At 53.3% G+C, this 22,412-nt stretch overlaps 1 protein-coding gene across 12 annotated transcripts in view; it reads right to left on the bottom strand.

The window, feature by feature from the left end:
• Col27a1 (collagen type XXVII alpha 1 chain) overlaps positions 1–22,412 on the bottom strand; it is a 122,921-nt gene that overhangs the window by 22,906 nt on the left and 77,603 nt on the right. For all 12 annotated transcript variants that reach the window (XM_075945133.1, XM_075945134.1, XM_075945137.1 and 9 more), the window contains exons 25-37: positions 22,275–22,328; positions 20,728–20,781; positions 20,442–20,495; positions 16,975–17,028; positions 14,353–14,406; positions 13,936–13,980; positions 13,817–13,861; positions 13,543–13,596; positions 10,970–11,023; positions 10,295–10,348; positions 6,018–6,071; positions 4,441–4,494; positions 1,048–1,155 (exon numbers count right to left, since the gene is read on the bottom strand). In XM_075945133.1, coding sequence (XP_075801248.1) covers positions 1,048–1,155; positions 4,441–4,494; positions 6,018–6,071; positions 10,295–10,348; positions 10,970–11,023; positions 13,543–13,596; positions 13,817–13,861; positions 13,936–13,980; positions 14,353–14,406; positions 16,975–17,028; positions 20,442–20,495; positions 20,728–20,781; positions 22,275–22,328 — 738 coding nt within the window. The remainder of the gene's footprint in view (positions 1–1,047; positions 1,156–4,440; positions 4,495–6,017; positions 6,072–10,294; positions 10,349–10,969; positions 11,024–13,542; positions 13,597–13,816; positions 13,862–13,935; positions 13,981–14,352; positions 14,407–16,974; positions 17,029–20,441; positions 20,496–20,727; positions 20,782–22,274; positions 22,329–22,412) is intronic.

Raw genomic sequence — 22,412 nt, 5'->3', positions numbered from 1 at the left:
CTCTATTTTTAGGTAACAAATACTTTCCCACGGCTAGTGGCTTGCATGTTGCTAACTAGTCTGGATCCCTCCCAGACCGGTAACTTCGATGGCTGAGAAGCCATCGGAGCAGGCCAGAAGAAATGCCTGCTAAGCCCAGGTAACAGCAAGAATCTGTCATTGGTGGGCAGGCAAGCAAGCGGCGCGGGGGGTGGGGGGGCAGTAGGGAAGCATCCAGAGAGTGGAGTTGGGCTAAGGCCAAGGCTGGCTCACAGCAGACACCTGCAGGCCTGACACTGGTGGCTTGTTACAAGGTGGCCGGGTTCCAGGGGCCTGGCAGACACTGAGTTGGCCACAGAGTCTTGTTCCACCCTCACCCTTGGACATCAGACAAATACCTGAATACCCTACCTCCCATCCATCCTTGTCCCCACAGCCTGCCCAGGCTCTGAATTCCAGTGAGGCCACAGCAGAGGGACAGGCTGGACACACAGAGGTTGAAATCCTGACCCTGCTGTTTCTCACTGTGTGGCCTGAGCCAGGTTCCTTTATTTCTCCGAGTCTCCCAGCCATCAGGGCTGCTATCTAAAGAACAATCTGGAAAGCACAAAGCATGCTGTCTGAAATCACTGAGAATGGTTTCTGTTCTCTGCCAGGGATCTGGGCTCAGGGAAGGTACTCATGGAGTCAGTGGTCAAAACTGAACCAAGTTTAACCCAGGTGAGGGGTAGAGTTTCTGTCTTCTCACTCAACCCTGTTTCTCCCTGACTGTCACAGAAGGGTCAGGCATGACTTTCAAGGCTAGAGATTGTGAGAATGGCTGAAGGCACACAGAGACACAAGGAGAGCAACGAAGTGGGCGTGTGCTCCACAGATGAGCAGGCACAAAGGCCCAGAGGCAGCAAAGCTTGTCCAGGGGCTGGATGGGGAGGGGCTGCAGGGACATGGGGAACTGGAGGGCACAGGAAGGCTGTGCAGGGGAGGGACAGACTAGGCGACTTCTCAGGAGGCCTGGCCAGGTATGAGCGTCCCTCACCAGAGCCCCATGATGCTAACAGCTACACTCACCCGGATGCCAGTGATGCCTGGGGGCCCTGGGGGCCCATCTTCTCCTTTCAACCCCTCCTGGCCCTTCTCGCCACGTTCACCATCAGGCCCTGGGTCACCTTTGTCCCCCTGGGTCAAGGGGTAAGAAGAGGAGAGAGAGAACATCAAAAACCAGGTCATCAGAAGGTCTACAGCTCAGATCACTTGAAGACTGGGGACCGGAGAGCAGACCAGAGGGCCAGTGAGTTACCCTCCATGCCTTCAGCACCAGAGCCAGCTTCACCAGAGCTGTCACCTGGAGGTCCTCTTCTGGTATTAACACAGATGAGGAAACTGAGGCAGAGCTAAGTCAAGCCACTTGGCCCCAAATCAGCTGGCACCAAGTCCTGGAAAATGAGGGTCCCAGGGAGGAGCTCTGGGAGTTAGAAAGTTGTAGCAAGGACTCCCTGAGACTGAAGGAAGGGGCTGTAAAAATCTGCCATACAAAGGGATCCCTTGTACAGGTTTCAAGAGCCCAAGGCACAGGCATTTTGCATTCTTTACAAGCAGTAGTTCTGCAACAAATCGTGGGTGTACCCCAGCTTGTCCTGCCTCTTCACCACCCTTCCTTCGGGCCCTGGGCAGCACCGAGCTGTCTGGGCACCTCTAGGGCAGAGAACGGACTACGACTCTGGCAGTGGCCACGGGGCCAGGCACTGTCTATCACAAGCTTGTCTCTGAGGGGCTGCCAGGCATGGAGTCTGTGGCATGTCTGGTGGCCTAGCTGTGACTGTTGGTAGGTCATATGGGGAGGGAAGGGGCTATGCGTAGACTTGGGAAGGCACAGTGCTGCCTTGCAATAGTTTAGGGGGGATGCTGACAGCTGCACATGGGGCTCAGAGCATCTGTGGGAGAGGCTGATGGAGTCAGGAAGAGAGGCTCAGGATACAGATGTGACCTTCGGGGAAATAGGACTGGCAGGAGGAGTTGCTGGTACTTTCCAGCTTGGCCTTGGGGACAGCCATAGATGACACACGAGGGAGGCCAGCTTAGAGCAGTCTGGGCACTGGGATGGCCTGAGCAGTCCCCTTCCACTGAACATCTCAGATTCCAAGCAGAGCCTGGCGCAGAGGCCTGCTGGCCCAGACCCGGCTCTCACAGATTCCCCTGGCTCCGGGACTGCATTTCCGCCTTGGCATTCTGGCCACCTGCTGTCTCATTTGTAGACTGGTTTCTGCAGGTAGCCAAACACAGCCTAGGCCCAAACCAGTCAGCAGTGACTCCCACACAGCTGGAAAGGGAGGGGGTACTGTGGGACTCATGAGAATGGGTTGTAAGGGTCTCTGGAGACTTCTAGAATCCATGCAATCTGCCAAGGCTCAGAAAGCCTTCTGGGTGACCTCTCAACCCTCCCAGTCCACAGATGGAAAAACTGAGGATGGAAGTGGAGGAAGCAAGACTGCCCAATAAGAGAGCCACAGAGCCCACAAAGCCCACGGAGTCAGGATTTTAAGTTCAGAGTCAGTCTCCCTCCTACTCAGGATCCTTAAAGTGCACTCAATAACTGCAACTTTGGCCAGCTCAGTCGATTGGGCCCCGCAAAGATGGAATAGGAGATCCTGGGCACGTCATCCGGAACGGCCCCTGGCAGTGTGAACTGAGGGTGACTGCCCACCACGGCTGCTACCACGCGCTCCCGCACAAGAGTGCACCGCGAAGTGCTGCGTCCACTGAAGAAGCGGCTTACTCCATGAAGGCGAGCCACCGACATGCACTCTGGATGCGGACATCTGAGTGGCCACTCCAGCCCAAGGACAAAGGCGTGACTGTAGCAGCCGGAGGCAAGAGTGGTGAAAAGCGGAGGTCAGGAAACTTTGAAAGCCTGGACTTGCTCTCCTGTCCCCAGGACGAAAGTGGCCATCCAGGCCCCAGGCCCCATCATTTCTCCAGTGGGGATCTGGATGTTTCCACTGCGAGGCTGCTGGAGCTGCCTGAATGAGCACATTCTCAGCAAGTCCTGTGATTGGTACTTCTTGTACACATAGTGCTTGCACCATTAGGTCTACTGACACCACCACTGGGTCTGGCCAGCACCTGGTCAAGGAGGGTTGGAACAGATTTCCCTCACCACCGTTGTACCAGGAGGCGCAGAGCTGGGGCTAAGAGCAAGTAGATAAGTAGCCTACAGGGGGCGCTCTTTTACATGCAAGGAAAACAGAAGGCTGGCAAAGTACCTGGGCAAAATGTTCTCTGGACCCAGGGCAACTGTGGGGAGCGCAGGGCATGAGGATCTAGCTCTGGGGTTGGGAAATTGAGACTCAGAAATGTGGAGGTGTTTATGTGAGATCTGTGGAAAGCAGGTTAGGGGGGACCTTAGGGCGGGACATGCAGTCTCTCCTTGGATGTGGCATGATCAGGTCAGCCCAGAGGAAAAAGGCTCAGAAGGAGCCAGGAACAAGGCCTGGAGGGCTCAGGTACCTGCCTGCAGCTCCGATGAAAGCTTACAGCTCCCACAGGGCGCAGCAGTCCCCAGCGAGGCACCTGCGACCCAGTGACCCTTCGCTCACAGCGACTCTGAACCTGCGCCTCCCGACTTTCCTGCGAGTCTCATTTTCTTTTTAGAATGGATGGGTGTGCAGTACAGCAGAGTTGGAGGGCACTCTGGGGCCAGAAAGGCCTTGGTTTGAATATTGGATATGCAGATAGCCTTTTAACTTCTCTGAGTCTGTTTCCTTGTCTGAAGACTTTAGTACCAATGACAGAGACCAATAGAGAGCTCAGCATCGTACCTGACACCCACGAGAGGAATTCCTCAGCATCGTACCCAACACCCCGAGGCTAGTTCCTCAGCATTGTACCCAGCACCCTGAGACTAGTTCCTTAGCATCATACCGGGCACCCCGAGACTAGATCCTCAGCATCCTACCCAGCACCCCGAGGCTAGTTCCTCAGCATTGTACCCAGCACCCTGAGACTAGTTCCTCAGCATCATACCGGGCACCCCGAGACTAGATCCTCAGCATCCTACCCAGCACCCCGAGGCTAGTTCCTCAGCATCGTACCCGACACCCCGAGACTACTAGCTCCTCAGCATCGTACGCGGTACCCCGAGACTAGTTCCTCCTGAGTGGAGCTCAAAGACTCTGATGGTGATCCAAACTTTTCAGATTTTTAAAGATGTTTGGAAGGGGAAGGGATATCAAAGCCCCAGGCTGGGCCGGGCTTAGCTGACAGAACCTGATGTTTTCATGGGAGCAAGGAAGACCCACAATGACAATAGGCCAAGCCCTATGGGTGTTGATAGAGGGTAGGTAGAACAAGGACAGCCTTGGCTCTGCTGCCCCTCCACACTGTCCTCTACAGAGGGAGAACTTGTCTTTTGGGACTCAGTGGGAACTAGAGAAGAGACAGAAGCTATTCCCAGATCACACTCACCTTTAGCCCATCAGGCCCCATGGGGCCAAGGTCTCCCTCAAGGCCTGGCTCTCCCTGGTAGAAAAAAGACGGGGAGATATTACTGGGTAAGGATGCAAGGCCCCCCCCGGGGGGGTCAGGAACCCATGGGTTCTCAGGAGTTGAACAAGTGGATGTTTAGGGGACAGAGCATCATAGACTGGGCACCCAGGTTCATGGGTTAGACTGGGGAAGCCAGTGTGGTTTGGGAGGTAAACACAGGTTCTGACAGGGGCCAACCTCAGCATCACCAGTGTTTGTGACCTCAAGCAGAATCTTGTCTCTAAAGGAAAAGATGGCTGACAGCACACGGGGGGGGGGGGGCGGGATAGCCGCCTGAGACCTCCTTCAGGAGCTGGAGGAAGTGCTCCTGCAGCCCTGTTCTCCTGAGACCTCCTTCAGGAGCTGGAGGAAGTGCTCCTGCAGCCCTGTTCTCCTACAAGGAATGAAAGCCAGCTCGTGGACTTCTGTGGGCAAGTTTGAGAAAGATGCTAAAAATGCAAGGGCTCATCTAGCACCCCTGCTGGTCCTCCTGGCTCTAGAAAGGCTCCAGTTCTCCAAACAGCTGTCAACCTAAAAATTGCATCTCCCTCGGGTTTTACAATTCAGAGATGTCCAGAGTCAGAGTTAGGAGGAGAGCCAGATTGGCAGCTGCAGGGATGGCAAAGGGTGACAAATCCTGCTCCTTTTGTACCCATAACAGACATCAATAATCAATCCACCAGAACACCATTAGTCAGGCCTTCCGCTACTTACTCAGTGTTCCCACCCAGACTGTGAGAAAGATGTCTGACACACAGTGGGCGTTAGAGGAGTGCATGTCCGCCTCTCTAACTTATTGCGCCTAGATGGGGCTTCAGGACCTTTCTTAACACAGCCTTTGAAGCAGACTCAAGTGACAAGCTTGGTGGCCACACACGGCTAGTTTTTCTAGACTCTGAGCTCTCATATTCTCTTCTGCCCTGGGGCCTTCCTCTCTCCCTGGCCTTTTTCTGGAGTCTCTGGACTCGGCATGGGGAGGGAGTATGAAGTATCGTAAAGAAGACAAGATGGGAAATGTGGAGGTCAGGTGAGGACCTGGTCTGAAGACTGACTGCATAAACTCTCCTCGCTCTTGACCTTTCCTGCCCATCTGTAAGGTACCAAGGATCCCTGCTGTGTCCTTACATGGCCCAGAGGTCCACATGCAGGCAGGGGCACAGAGGAAGACATGGGAGTCTCACGGGGCTTATTAGAACAAGGAAATCATGTGGGCTTCTTCGGGGAAGTGGTAGCTAACTGTAGAAGAGTTCCTGAAGAAACATATTTGAAGGGAGGCATTTGGAGGCTAAATGCTCTGGAAGCCCCGTGTTAATCCAAGCAAAGTTGATTTCTCGACTGCAGGCTCATCAGTGCCTTGCAGATGGCCCTCTAAGCCATCAAAGGACAGCAAGTGCACTGTGGAGGCCATCCCTGAGGCCGGAGTGCTCACAGAGATGTCCTGGGGTTGAGCAAGCCCTTCTCCTGCCCACTGCTCACAACTGACTGGGAGCTGTTGAAGGAAAATCGACTTCACTTACCCGCTGCCCAATAAGGCCCTGCTCCCCAGGGGGGCCCAGAGGTCCAAGGTCACCCTAGGAAAAGGTAAACAAAAGCCATGTGTGTGTACAGGCAGCCTCAGTCTCCCAGCCAGCTGTTCTTACTTCCAATGTTGACTAGGACTGGAGAATCTGGGGAAAGTTACTTCTTGAGAACAATAAAGACATTCCAACACATCAGCCCAAACCCCTGCTCTGAGTAAGTCCTGGCCATGGATTCTCCTCCACTAGGCAGCAGGACCACCTCCACCCTCACCCACCACCACCACCACTACCAGCACCCAGAACACCAAAACCACCATCACATCACAGTCGGCATTGCAATTACTACCATCCCATCCGGCATCTCTATATTACCACCACCATCACTGTAAGCACCATTACAAACAGCATACCACTGTCCTCATCATCGTCACCACATACCCACTACTGCCGCCATGATCACCACCACCAGCACTATTGCACGCACCACCATCACTGCATGGCCTTCACCTCCACCGTCAGCCCTCCGCCACCATTGCCAGCATCCCCGCCATCAGAAACCCCACCATCGCGAAATCTCATCATCACCATCTGGTGTGGGAAGTCCTGTGTATGTGTCGCTTTTATTGATTAATGAATAAAGCTGTTTCAGCCAGTGGATTAGCAAAACAGAACAAGGCAGAAATTCCAAGCAGACAGAGGAAAGAAGGCAGAGTCAGAGAGACATCACGTAACAGTCACTGAAGGGGACCTACGCCTGGGAACTTTACTGGTAAACCAAGAGCCTCATGGCAAAATATAAAATAATAGAAATGGGTTGAGATACAAGAGCTAGCTAGCAATACACTTAAGTGATTGGCCAAGCAGTGATTTCATTAATACAGTTTCTGTGTAATTATTTTGGCTCTGGTCTGCTGGGAAATGAATGAGCAGCCTCCACCAACAGATTGGCACACCAATGTGGTTGACTATATCAATATAAAACCTGAGAGAGCTTTAAAAAAGAACTCTAGACACACAAACACACAAACAAAACAAAAACAAACAAAAAACAGAGTTAAGCACGGCTTCTTGGTAGCCAGCATTTTTTTTTTTTTTGGACAGGCTCTGTTGCCGGCAGCAAGCAGGAGCGCCACAGCTCCTTTAGAGAAGTCTTCCTGATTCAGCATTAGCAGTCAAAACCACGCTGTGGCTTCCTGGTTCGCCAGCACAAATGGCTCTGACTCTTTCAGGAGGTCCAGCTACGGAGCACTTAAATGGGGTTTGTGGGCCCGGGTGCTTGTGTGCCTGCTCAGGATTTGTAGCTGAGACTATGCCCGTGGCTTAGTGCTCCCCTGCATGGGCAGGCAGCAGGATCAAGTGTGCTAGGAGTGCACAGGCAGGAGAGCGTGGCGGATTCCTGCCATCACACACAGAGATGTTCCAGGCCCCACACGGAGCTGCGTGGCAGATTCAACTTTTACTCAGATAAAAAGGGTTTACATGTTGCACGGTGCTTCCCAGAGTTGAGGTGGTGAGGATGGCACCCTCTTGGCAATCTCAGAGGCAGCGAACATGCCTCCACCACATTGAACAGGCGGGGCCAACAGGCAGGGCTGCAGAGTTGGTCCTAGCCACGCCTGCTTATCATTTGGGAAAAAAAGCTCTCCTAGTCAAAAAATAATTACAGATATGCAATAAAGACAGATTCAAACAAAAATAAACCTCTAAATGGGTCACAATGTTGGATAAATGTACATAGGCTTGAGAGAGAGAGAAAAGAGTATAGAGTTATATATACTCTTTGCCTCCACCAACAAACATCACTGCATCACCACCATCACCATCACTGCACCACCACCATCACCATCACTGTACCACAACTATCACCATCACTGCACCACCACTATCACCATCACTGCACCACCACCATCACCATCACTGCATCATCACCATCACCATCACTGCACCACCACCATCACCATCACTGCATCATCACCATCACCATCACTGCACCACAACTATCACCATCACTGCATCATCACTATCACCATCACTGCATCATCACTATCACCATCACTGCATCACCACTATCACCATCACTGTACCACCACCATCACCATCACTGCACCACAACTATCACCATCACTGCATCATCACTATCACCATCACTGCATCACCACCATCACCATCACTGTACCACCACCATCACCATCACTGCACCACCACCATCACCATCACTGCACCACCACCATCACCATCACTGCACCACCACCATCACCATCACTGCACCACCACCATCACCATCACTGCATCACCACTATCACCATCACTGCACCACCACCATCACTGCACCACAACTATCACCATCACTGCATCATCACTATCACCATCACTGCATCATCACTATCACCATCACTGTACCACCACTATCACCATCACTGCACCACCACCATCACCATCACTGCACCACCACCATCACCATCACTGCACCACCACCATCACCATCACTGCACCACCACCATCACCATCACTGCACCACCACCATCACCATCACTGCATCACCACTATCACCGTCACTGCACCACCACTATCACCATCACTGCACCACCACCATCACCATCACTGCATCACCACTATCACCGTCACCACATCACCACCATCACCGTCACTGCACCACCACCATCACCGTCACTGCATCATCATCACCACCATCACCATCACTGCATCACTGTATCACCACCATCATCATCACCACCATCATCACACTCACTGTATCACCACCATCACCGTCACTGCATCACCATCACTGCATCACTGCATCACCATCACTGTGTCACCACCATCACCACCATCACCATCACTGCATCACCATCACTGCATCACTGCATCACCATCACTGCGTCACCACCATCACCGTCACTGCACCACCACCATCACCGTCACTGCATCATCATCACCACCATCACCATCACTGCATCACTGCACCACCACCATCACTGCATCATCATCACCACCATCACTGCATCACTGCATCACCACCATCACCATCACTGCACCACCACCATCACCATCACTGCATCACCACATCACCACCATCACCATCACTGCATCACCACATCACCATCACTGCATCATCATCACCACCATCACTGCATCACCACATCACCACCATCACCATCACTGCACCACCACCATCACCGTCACTGCGTCACCACCATCACCGTCACTGCATCAACACCATCACCGTCATTGCATCATCATCACCACCATCACTGCATCACTGCGTCACCACCATCACCGTCATTGCATCATCATCACCAACATCACCGCTATCACCATCACTGCACCACCACTGTCACTGCCATCAACACCACAGGTGCTGCTCATGCTGTTCTAAACACATTTCATGCAAATGACCTGGCCCTTGGCAGAGCCCTGAAGAAACGGTGTCGTCTTTCGGAAACTAGCCCCAGTGACATACTCAAGGCTAACGTGGGCAGCATGGCTAGGGAAGCCTGGGCTGTAGACAGTTCTGCTGAACATCATGTTTCCTCTTCTTTGAGATTTGGTAAGAAACTAAATGAGGAGGAAGCCAGAATGCCTGTACCCCGCCCCTGAAGGCCTCCAAAGAGCACCCTCATGGGGATTTGCATACCATGCTCCCTGCTGGTGTCTGGACCCTAGGAACAAGAGCTTGGTGCCCCAACCCAGCCCTGATTGGAACAAGCCAGTCCCATGCAGTTTACATGTGGGTGGCACTTCATACCTAGGTGGCTTTCTTTATTGCCTGAAGGAAAGGAGGCAGAGCTGAGCCCAGGCCGGTAGCTCCAGGCCTGGTTCAGCTCTCTTAGAGTGACTTCCAGCACCGCAGTCCCTTGGCAGCTGCTCCCGGGCTCTCGGGTCTGCAGGGCAAGCAGGGCTAGCAGGGTTCTCCAACAGCAGAAGCGGAATGGGATGGGATGGGAGCTCCCTAGGGCCAGGGATCAACAGGTGCCTGTGCCCTCACAGGTAATAGGGTCACCTGTGCTGAAGTTATGATGGTATCAGGGAGACCAGGAGGGGAAAATGTGCCAATGGGGGAACAAGACAGGTGCCAGAGAAAACATAGCTGGGCAGGTGACAGTGCAGAGGCTCTGTTCTGGATGGGGACTCTACTGTGACCACTCCCTCAGCAGGACAGAGACCCCATTATCCCAAGCACAAGAAAGGCCTGTTTCTCCTCCAGAGAGAGGACGAGGCTGCCAGCTTGGAACTGGTGTCAACAAGTCATTTTCCCATCTTTCATTTTGTCTCACCTTCATTCCAGAGTCCCCAGGAAGGCCAGGCTCTCCTTCTGCACCCGGCGGACCCTGCAAGAAAAATCAGGTCTCTCCTGGAACAAGGGACAAAGCTTCAGGTGAGCAAAGGCCCACAAAGAGCAAGGGACATGCTCAGGTCACACGACAGGGAGGACAGAGGTAGGCTTAGGCAGCAGCTTCCGAGTCTTGGCAAAACTGTGGGCTTTGGTGCAGGTTGGCAGAGCCTCACACTACCCACCAGCTGCTGGACCTTCTGCCTGCCCATGAGTGCGGTTTTACCACACAGGAGCCCTTGGCAGAAAGTCCATGATCTGCGTGGGGTTGTGGGGAGGCCAACAATGGGCAGGCCTTGGCCTTCCCCCCTTTTTCCTGACACCGGGCCGAGGTGCTGAGTGTGGGAAGGGGACCCTGCTGGGTCTCCGTTCATGATTCTGTACCAGGGTGCAGTCTCAAGCAAGGCAGAAGGTAGGTCAGTCCCCCAGGAAGTGTGTGACGCGGGCTCCCCGCCCCTCACCACGTGCCTTGTAGGGTCACCACCCTCCACTCTGCAGCACCAGCCTGACCATCTCTGTAGACCAGAGCAGGGATCAAGCAGCAGGTAGGACTGCTGACCAGCAGGATTTCAATGCCCCCGTAGCAGTAGAGGACAAACTAGGGCTCCTTGTCACTCACCTTGGGTCCCATCTCTCCTGGAGGACCAACTGGCCCCTGAGGTCCCTGAGAGCCCTGGAGACAGACAGATGTACAGACAGTTAGGGGAAGGCACCCTGGACTCCCACATGTGGGGAGCTACGGAGGGGGGGTGGGTCATACAGACTGGCATGGTACCCAAAAGAGAAGACCCGCACCCTTACCTCCAACCATATACAGTTGCTCTTCACCCATCTCCAAGGTCTACTCTGCATCAAACTGTACCCCAGCAGTGCTGCACCCCACCTTTGCTACAATGCAAACTGAGTCCTCTCCTGCTCTGCCCTCCCCAACTACCCCTAACTACCTCCAACTACTTTTACTACCCCAACTACTCCTAACTACCCCAACTACCCCTAACTACCCCAACTACCCCTAACTACCCCAACTACCCCTAACTACCCTCAACCTCTAACTACCCCCAACTACCCCTAAGTACCCCAACTACCCCTAACTACCCCAACTACCCCCAACTACCTCTAACTACCTCCAACTACCCCTTTAACTACCTCCAAACTCTACCCCCAACTACCCCTAACTACCCCCAACCTCTAACTACCCCAACTACCACTAACTACCCCCAACCTCTAACTACCCCAACTACCCCTAACTACCCCCAACCTCTAACTACCCCAACTACCTCTAACTACCCCCAACCTCTAACTACCCCAACTACCCCTAACTATCCCAACTACCCCTAACTACCCTCAACCTCTAACTACCCCTAACTACCCCAACTACTCCCAACTACCTCTAACTACCCCCAACCTCTAACTACCCCAACTACCCCTAACTATCCCAACTACCCCTAACTACCCTCAACCTCTAACTACCCCCAACTACCCCTAAATACCCCAACCACCCCTAACTACTCCAACTACCCCCAACTACCCTAACTACCCCTAACTACCCCAACTACCCCCAACTACCTCTAACTACCTCCAACTACCCCTTTAACTACCTCCAACCTCTACCCCCAACTACCCCTAACTACCCCCAACCTCTAACTACCCCAACTACCCCTAACTACCCCCAACCTCTAACTATCCCCAACTACCCCTAAATACCCCAACTACCCCTAACTACTCCAGCTACCCCAAACTACCCCCAACTACCCCTAACTACCTCCAATTACCCCTAACTACTCCAGCTACCCCCAACTACCCCTAACTACCTCCAACTACCCCTAACTACTCCAACTACCCCCAACTACCTTAACTACCCCTAACTACCCCAACTATCCCTAACTACCTCCAACTACCCCTAACTACCCCCAACTACCCTTAACTACCCCAACTACCCCTAACTACCCCAACTACCCCTAACTACCTCCAACTACCCCTAACTACCCCAACTACCCCTAACTACCCCTAACCAGCCCCAACTACCTCTAACTACTCCCAACTACCCCTAACCACCCCCAACTTTCCCTCGTCATCAGGGTTCAGAGGCTCTTCCAGATTCCCAGCTGTCTGGCTCCCTGCAGCCTCCCTGGGGACACCTAGAATCTCTGCCTCCCCAAACCCATCCCTTGGGACATCTTCTGAAGGACAAGCCATATGTCAATGGCTTCCCTTGTGTCCCCACATACTTCACAAGGTCCTTTTCCCCACCTTCCTTCTGCCTTTCTGGGTGCTAAGTGCCCCCTCTATACATTCCTTGGGCTGTTTTCACCATCCTCCCGCAAGGGTGAATCAGCCATCCCCTTTAGTAACAAATCCAGTGGTCAAGCAAGCCAAGACTCAACTCACACCAGAACCCAGGGTCCAGAGAAGACTTGACTCACACCAGAACGCAGGGTCCAGCCAAGACTCGGCTCACACCAGAACCCAGGGTCCAGAGAAGACTCGGCTCACACCAGAACCCAGGGTCCAGAGAAGACTCGGCTCACACCAGAACTCAGGGCCCAGAGAAGACTCGACTCACAACAGAACTCAGGGCCCAAGAAGACTCGACTCACAACAGAACTCAGGGTCCAGAGAAGACTCGACTCACAACAGAATTCAGGGTCTAGCCAACACTTGACTCACAACAGAACTCAGGGCCCAGAGAAGACTCGACTCACAACAGAACTCAGGGCCCAGAGAAGACTCGACTCACAACAGAACTCAGGGCCCAGAGAAGACTCGACTCACAACAGAACTCAGGGCCCAGAGAAGACTCGACTCACAACAGAACTCAGGGTCCAGAGAAGACTCGACTCACGACAGAATTCAGGGTCTAGCCAACACTTGACTTACAACAGAACTCAGGGCCCAAAGAAGACTCGACTCACACCAGAACTCAGGGTCTAGCCAACACTCAACTCACACCAGAACGCAGGGTCAAGCTCTCCATCCTTGCAGGCCATGCCTAGCCTTGTCTTTTCCTTCCCTTCCCATCTATCTACCTAGCCAATAGTCCCTGCTACAGTCAGACTGTGAGAAAACTTCCAGGGCAGAGGAGAGAAGGAGAGGCAGAGAGGGATGGGGAGATATGGGGGGAGAGAGAAGAGAGAGAGAAGAGGGGGGAGGGAGGGAAAAGGAGGGGGAAGGAGGGAGAGAATAAACACTTACCGGTTCTCCTGAGAGGCCCTTGGCACCTGAAGGGCCTGAGGGTCCAGGGATGCCCTGTGGAAAGGCAGGTGACCTTAATCTCTTAGAGCTTCTCTATTAAGCCCATCCCCTTGACCTTAGGCTAGTTCTATGGTGTGTCCAGGTTCCGTGCTTATAGCTGAGATGAGGCCACAGGGCACCTGGGTATTCCCATGAAGGTCTGAAACTCACGGTGATCCTTCCCCACCTGCCCCCGAAGCCCCAGGTTGAAAATTCCAGAATGGACCCTACTTACACGGAAGCCTCTTGCACCTGAGTGGCCTCGCTCACCAGCTGCACCCTGGAAACACAATGAACATCATTAGAGGCATGGGTCACAACAAATGGAGGAAGGGCAAGGGATCTGTCACATACCTGTTGTCCAGGCTGGCCAGGTCTGCCCCGAGATCCCACACGGCCCTGTGAGGAGCAGAGTATGGGAGGTGGGAGATGGGCTCATGAGGACACTTTCAGAGAGGAGAGGACCTCAGAGGGCTCATGGGGACACTTTCAGAGAGGAGATCACCTCCGAGGTCAGATGTCCTCTCCAACACACTGCCTGTGGGCATACCTAAGATTTGCCAAGGGGATGGCTGCCACAGTCACCACAGATGGGAACGGCAGAGCTATGTGACCCACCCAATGGCCTTTCTTTGCTTTCTTTGTCTGAGCTCCAGGAGGCTGGGCCGTGACAGAATGAGTTGCTGGGAACACGCCCTGACTTCTTCGAGGGTCTCTCTGCTACTTTAGGGGGCCAGGGGCAAGAGGGAAACCCCAGCGGGAAGTCTGTACCTTCAGGCCCTTGGACCCCTGCTCCCCAGCTGGTCCATCAGGTCCTCGAGGGCCCTGGAAAAGGAAGAAGACTCCAGCACAGTGGACTGGACAGCAGGGGTCTCCCTTGGGCTGTGAACCAGGAGAGTGAGCTTGCCTCAAGCCTCTGGATTTCCCTGTTCCTCCCCTTCCACACACAGCCATGGCTTGGGTGGCTCTTCAGAGACCTGGGAGAACCAGCTAGAGACCCTAAATGCAATGGCTGTAAGGGTCATTCTGTCTAAAGTGTCCGGAGTGGTTGCCACCAACCAGCCTGTTTCCAGATGTAGAGGCTGCTGAAGCAGAGAAGCCTGTGGCCATGTTCCCACAGGGGGCCTTAGTTTACTGCCTCTTTCTCCTTCATTACCCCACGACCTGGTTTTAGGGAGATGAAGGCAGGAGGGGTGGGGCATCCCAGGTCACAGGCGGAGCTGGGCCCAAGAGATACTCCTGGTTTGGGGCTCTGTGTGTGGCACAAGCTCACACCTCCCTGGAAGGACAGAGCCCTTGGAGTGGAGGCTCAGAGGCCTGGTTCATGCAGCACACTGATGACCCTGCCTGAGATCCAAGCCTTTTTAGGAGAAAAGCAGCAGACACAGTCACAGAGAAAGACAAATGGGCATGGAGCTGCTTGTGGCCAGCAAGTAATGGGGGGCCAGAACTGGAGCCCAAGCCAGCGAGGCCGCCACTCATCTGGACGGGAGTATACTCCCTGTCACAGAAGGTATCACGCCAGGACCTCTAAGCATCCAAGAAGGCTGTCCATGGAATAGGCTGTCCATGGGGACAAAGTCTAGAAGCCAGGGTTGAGGCATAGAGAAAGAGGAGCCATACCTCCTGCCGGGGGGAGGGAAGAGACAGTGGCTACCAGCCACCTTGGGTGTGCCCTGTTATAGAGGGATATGGTACTTGGTAGCCTGTTTTGAAGGTCCCCCAGCCACCCCCTTCCCTTGTGGCCTTGGAGGGCCTTCCTATGGTAGGAAGCCTAGGGTCCAGCAGGGCCAGGTCAGTCTCAGGGGCAGAAAGTCTAGCCTACCATAGCCTCCTGAAAAAGGGCAATAGGATAGAGGGAAACCCAGCCTCTGTGGCCATCTTAGGGTCAAAGCTCTTGGGAAATAACTGGGTTGGCATACCTAAGCAGGCCAGCTCTGTTGCTGGCCCATTTTACAGAGGGGAAAGCAGAGACTGTGGAGGAGAAGAGCCTTAATCTGAGAGCTCAGACGTAGTACTAGATGTTCACACATCCCAACATCCTTCAGCCTCAGAGAGGTAAAGAGACTAGCTTCAGGTTGTACAGCCATAGACTGGGAAGGCAAGAGACTTGCCCACTTGTGGTCGGATTGGGTGCTTTTGTTCTTTCATGGGATGCCAATGGGTCTTGTCTCCAGACCCTCCCACCATAGATTGTCTGCCCTACATCTGTGCAGGAAAGGCTGCGTGGCCTCGCAGACCTCCCATGCCCATCCCACGGCACCGGTGGGAAAACTGAGACCCAGAGAGCACAGTGCCTTCCAAAGGACACAGGAGAACCCAGGAACTCAACAGGCGTGGCCTGAACTTCAATCCTAAAGGTGCAGTCCCCGCCTCTCGGTGTCCCCGATCTCACGACCGTTCTGCCAAAGCTCACAGAAGATGGCTCTGGCCCTCAACTGCCTCTCCCAGTCCTGAATACTCCAGTGGAAACCTGGCTTTCCTCAAGCGGGATGTGCATGCATATTGGAGGTGGGACAGCTCACTCTGTCAGTGTGGAGGGCTCAGACCTCTGCAGTTCACCCAGAAGCTGGCTTAGCTTTCCTGGTCAGGGTGCACCCAGAAGCCCGTAGGCCTTGTCTCCCTTAAGAGTCGCAGAAGGTATGGGTACTGAGGAGCCAAAGCAATTTCTCATTTTCCCCATTGCTGGACGGCTGCTCAGGCCATCCAGTTCAGGGGGTGTCTTAAAACTAGACCCTGCAGGAGGAGAATGGTATCAGGACCCACATGGCTTGTGGGAAGAGGCCTGGACAGCCTCCACCATCTTTTCCTCTCCACGGAGGCCACATGCCCTGGCACCTTCACACCAGTAGGTAGGAGATCACTCCACTTACCCCTTCTAACTGCAAAGAAGACTAAATTCAGTGTGTCTGAGAGGCAGATTCTCGGGTTACAATCTCTGCTCTACCACTTCTAAGCTGTGTAGCCTGAGGCAAGCGTCATAACCTGTCTCTGTTGGCATTTTCTGAGGGAAACAGCACTTCCCTGGCAGGGTGGTGCCAGGAGTCAAATACATGGCAGACAACACAAAGCCTTGGCGAATCCTCTCAGCTGCTGTACTCAGACCAACTCTGTGGTTCCCTGCTACCCTCCACACAGGATGTGTGTGCTCCCGATGTCTGCGCTCCCCATGTCTGCCTCACGAGGCCAGGCAGGGCATAGGCCTGCCCTATTGTCCCAGGTTTCTGCCTCCAGTGGTATCTCACACAGTAGGAGTGGCGGCCCAGTCAGGGAAGGATGGCTGGGCTCAGCTTCCAGCATCAGATTCTGGGTGTGCCTGGCCACTGGCCAGTGCTACAGGAACTACACGGCTCAGAGTGGGGTGGGCAACAGGACAGAAGCATTCTCACTTACCCGGCGTCCCTTGGCGCCCCTCATGCCTGGTGGACCTTGAGATCCTGGAGGGCCCTGTGGGGAGGAGAGGGCACTTAGAAGCAATGGTGGGGCAGGGAAGCCAGTGGTCGTAGCGCTTAGAAGTAGGCACTCTGGCTTGCTAGGAGAAGCTCCCGGCAAGTGACAACCTTGAGACTGACTAAGTGCCCTAGGTGTCTGGGTGAGCAGGGACTCCCTGGACAAACCATTTTCTTATCTCTCAGTCACCAGTGAGAGGTGATAGTGGTGTGTGGCTAGCCTCTCCTCTAATCCCTGTGTCCTTTCTCTCCTGAGGGGGAACTCGAGGTCTGTTCCTCATCCCCACCTAAACCACGCACAGCCCTAGATAGGTGTCCACTACCCCAGGCCTGAGGGTGGAGGAGGAGTCTGTTGGGTCAGAGCGGGGCAGACAGGGGAGAGGCAGAGAGCAAGGGGCAGGACTGGACTAGGTGCAGTGGTCCACACCTCTAATCCATACTCTGGGGTTGTTGAGGCAAAGACCTGCCTAATTCAGTCTCTTAAACTGTGGTCTGAGGGTCAACTGGGCTCACATAACGAATGTGGAGGCTGTGAAGATAATTGGCAACACTTAGAGGTTTCTGAGTGTGTAAAATGAGTGTGTAAAATGAGTGTGTAAAATGAGCCAAGAATGAATTCAAAATCAAACAGATTGTAAATCAGAGGTATTTTTTGACTGTGCTCACCTGTGTTGCATTGTGTGACCACACAACACACACACTCTGCTCTACACACACTTGTGTTGCATTGTGTGACCACACAACACACACACTCTGCTCTACACACACTTGTGTTGCATTGTGTGACCACACAACACACACACTCTGCTCTACACACACTTGTGTTGCATTGTGTGACCACACAACGCACACACTCTGCTCTACACACACTTGTGTTGCATTGTGTGACCACACAACACACACACTCTGCTCTACACACACTTGTGTTGCATTGTGTGACCACACAACACACACACTCTGCTCTACACACACTTGTGTTGCATTGTGACCACACAACACACACACTGCACTACACACACTTGTGTTGCATTGTGCCCACACAACACACACACTGCACTACACACACTTGTGTTGCATTGTGCCCACACAACACACACACTCTGCTCTACACACACTTGTGTTGCATTGTGCCCACACAACACACACACTGCACTACACATGCCATCACACCCAGCAAACGCTGCCTACAATGCCTGTTCGGAACTGCCGTGCTTTAACTGTTTCCTGCCCTTACAGAAGTGGAACGCTTCAATAAAGAAAAACAAAGACTTCAAACTTCTTCAGCACAGAAGTATCAAATTAGCATATCCTAGATTGTATTAGGATTTTGATTTTTAAAATGGCTTTGTTGACTTGAGTTCCCCTAAAAACAAACCATTCAGTGAATCTGACTTGGAATTAGAACAATTAGAACAGCATTCCCAGCAGTTTCTGAATGGCCCCGAAACACACTCCTGCCATTTTTATTACATATTTATGCAAAGCAGAATTTTCAGCATTGGTGATTAAATTTAAAACATCTGACAATCAACTCTGCAAAGCAGTGAGGATGCCTAAGGAACGGCAGGATCAAATAGTCAGCCAAGATGTAATGCTCCATGTAGAAGTGATTAAGTGCTGCCATGTCGGTGGGATGGAAGCTTGCTGTCATACTTAACGACAGAGAAATGACTCGGGTGCCAAAGAACTGCACAGAGAGAATCTCTGGATGACATATTATCAGTGGCTATTCACCCGTCGAGCTATTTTATATAACTATATACCCAGTGTTGCATAAAAGCTTCTTGGGTGAGGAATCATGAGTGCAAACGGCCTGACCTAGTCTAAGCATAGAGAACCATCTGTGCCAGCCAGCCAGACCCTGTGATGGAGGCAGAAGCCCTCTCAGAGAGGGGCAGCCTCACCCCGCTCTGGATCCCAGTGAGAAGCCAGCTCCTTCCTGCTGCTCCCACAAACCTGAGGTGCAGACATAGCTGCTGTCCTCCACAAACACCGTCTGCCACTGCTGGGGCTTGAAGTGAGAGCCAGCATGCACCCTGACCCAGTGAGAGCTAGTGCGGCAGACCTGGCAGGCAGTTGGTGGGGACAGTGACAGCCTGAGTAAGACAGGCTGTTTTCCAGAATGTTCTTTCAGAAGGCAGGTAGCACATTCTCTGAGGCCCCAAGAGACAGGTTCGACATGGATAAGCTAAATTCTTCAAAGGATCCAAGGCCATGGGACCGCACCGCAGCAGGACCCAGTTCCGGGCCACCAGCTGTACCATCTCAGGCAACCATCTCGCCGCAGTGTCCTCACTGATGTCCCTCACCCCTATGGGACCATATAGGGTCCTCAGCAGGTCCAAGGTCCTTCCCACCTGCCTCCCTAGACCTAAGTGTGGGGCTGGGGCTGAGTTCAGAGTGCAGATGTTAGTATGACTGGAAAATGCTCATCAGATGGGCACGCAATTAGCAGGAATGGTATCCAATGATAGACGCCATCCCTGTGGCAAGCATTGTATCACACAGTAGCTGGTGCCATCTATGAGAGGCTCAGGCATAACAGCACATGGAATATTAGCTGATTCTTCCCACGATGGTGATGGCAGCATGATGCTGACTGACAGGTGGGGAAACTGAGGCAGAGGAGGCCTCAGGTGTGGAGGTGCACACAGACGTGTGTGTGTGTGTGTGTGTGTGTATGCAAACCAGAGGTCATTTCTGGATTTCCTCCTCCCCATCTTATTATTGTGAGACAGGGTCTCTCACTGAATCTGAGTTTGACAACTCCGCTAGGCTGGCAGGTCAGCAAGCCCCTCAGAACCTCCTGTTTCCACCTCCCTACAGCTGGGGAGATGGTACAGATGCTCACCACACCTAGCTGAAGTCCTAGTGTTTGCCCAGCAAGCACTTTACCAAATGAACCATCTCCCCAGGCCCAGAAGAATTTCGTGGCAGACCCTAAGCACTCCTGGGCTCAGGCTTCAGTTCTGAACACGGGCCTGCGGCTGGACCCTTGGGCTGAAAACCATTCTCTCCCGCTCCTTTCCACCAAAGTGCCAGTCCTGAATTCCTAGCCAGATATGGCTTTTCCCTCTCATGATCAGGGCAGAAAACAAACAAAAACAACCAACTAACCAAGCAAACAAACAAACAAAACCACATGTGACTGTGACCCCCAGAGGGTGGCTCTGCCCAGGGACACCTTTCCACTGGCTCAAAGAACAGTGGGGGAGGACACAACCAAGCTGCTCCTGCGTTCCCCCGTACAGAACCTCAGCCCTGCCCTGTCCCATCTGCACTGTCACAACGTTCTGTAGATTTCACATGAACAAAATACAGGCTCAGGGAAGAGTGCAGGTTCTGTCTCGGAGCCCACCCAGGTCTGGACTCGATGGGTTTGTGCTTAGGAGAGATGAGAGTTTTATTTACCCGGGATCCAGGCTCTCCAGGGCTCCCAATACCACCTGGCATTCCGGGATGGCCCTGCCAAGGAGGAAGAAAAATGCAAGGTCAGCTGGGGAAGGTGCCATATCCCCTTCAGCTCTGTGACAGGGGATCAGCTCCAACGCAGGGCAAGGAGGTCAAAAGTCAAGCCTGGCCAGGGATTTGGAGAGATAGCATCCTGGGTGTCTGGAGCATATGGTATGTGAAGGGAATGAGACTGACCCCTGAGGCTATGCCAGGAGAGAAGAGAGGATGCAGACGTACTCCTTACCATCAGCCCCTTGGGTCCAGGTGCGCCTGGGGGTCCCATCACTCCACGGTCTCCCTGTGTTGGAGACAGCAAGGCACATAGGTCATTGCTGGGGCTCAGAGACTGTGGGACTCTGGGGACAGGGACCAAAGGGAGGTAGGAGCTTGACAATGGTCTATGGACTCATTCTCAGCTCATTCACATCGTCAGGTAAGTAAGTTTCAGTGGCAAGAAACCTCAGCCTTCTCTGCCAGAGCAATAGCACACGCCCCTGGACCAGGATGGTCCCGATGAAGGATGCAGCAATTGCATCACCTCCTTGATCCTGGCCCATGTCATGTGGTTCTCGTTAGGCCTGGCACCCCGGGACTGGGCTTGCTAAAGCAGAGACAACCATAGCCACTTTTCTTTCTCTCTGCTCACGGACATCCTCCTCCCCGATGGTACACCAGATAATCAGACGTCACTCATGTCCTCTGGACCAATTTAAACAGGTTTCAAAGTCAGGGGCAGCAGGCAAGGCTACAGCCATCCTGTTTCTGTTTCTGCGAGGCCTATTCCTCCTCTTCAGGTAAAAAGCAGTTAAGCACCCACTATGTCCTGACACTACTATGCACCAAGCCATGAGGAGGAGAAACAGATCAATTCCCATAACCCAAGATACCTGGCATGGCAGGGGATGATGGGGACCTCTAGAAGATGCATCCTGGACCAGGTACGGGTGGCAGGGGTTGGGGTACAGTGCTAGACCCTGTCATAGGGATGTGACCAGCTGGTGATGAAGGAAGAAGATCCCCTTTGAAGGACCCCGACAAGTGACCCGGAGGAAGGACATGGGTGGATGGGCACGGGAAGAGGGGACCTGCCCAAAGCAACGGTCTATAGGTGAGGAAGGACGTGAGAAACTTAAGCAATAGAACCGGAGTTGGCTTTGATGCTATGGGATGGTTACATAAGCTGTGAGCACTGGGGGCAGGGGAGGGGCTCCTGTAGAAACTCTGCAGCTTTGGTGAGTGGTTACCTACTCTGAAACAGTGTGAAGGGGCAGGAGGAGCGTGGGGAGGCAGGTGGAGACCAGATGGTCTGGGAAATGAGGAAGAGTGACGTACATGAGTCTGCAAGTCTAGGAGGACCCAAGTCAGACAAGGGAAGCCACAGACTTCTACTTGGCTGAGGGGCTGAGTTGGCAAAATGTGGCCTCCGGGATGGACCAGGGTTCTAATCTCTGCTCTGTCATTTATAATCCGGGTGGCCTTGGGTCAGCCACCGCTCCTGTTGGACTCTCAGTGATCCCTCTCTGTCAGATGGAGCTTCCAAGGGCTATGGAGTTGGGTGATACCAGTAGGCAGCCCCAGGCACAAGCATCAACTTATGGCCACACCAAAGTCTGGTTGTGCTTACAGGTGAAGATAAGAACTCTGGGGGGACAGGGACATAGGCTCTTGGAGAGCAAGGGATGCCAGAACCAGAGGGAGGTGGTACAGTCTCCGCAGCTCACTGGCCCACTGGCTCTTCTCTTGATGGAAAAGTGCAAGCTCTGAGGGTTTGCCTCTGTGGTGCACACTTACCTTCTCCCCCACGATTCCAGGCTCCCCGACCAGACCAATGAATCCCATAAGTCCCTGGGAAGGACACAAGAAAAACTAGTGAATCTGTGGGCACACTGAGTCTCCTCTGAGGCCCAGCCCTCCCACACTCACTCCCAA

This window comes from Microtus pennsylvanicus, chromosome 13 (genome assembly GCF_037038515.1).
Source record: "Microtus pennsylvanicus isolate mMicPen1 chromosome 13, mMicPen1.hap1, whole genome shotgun sequence".
Taxonomy (NCBI): domain Eukaryota; kingdom Metazoa; phylum Chordata; class Mammalia; order Rodentia; family Cricetidae; genus Microtus; species Microtus pennsylvanicus.
This window is presented reverse-complemented; position numbering and strand designations above follow the sequence as displayed.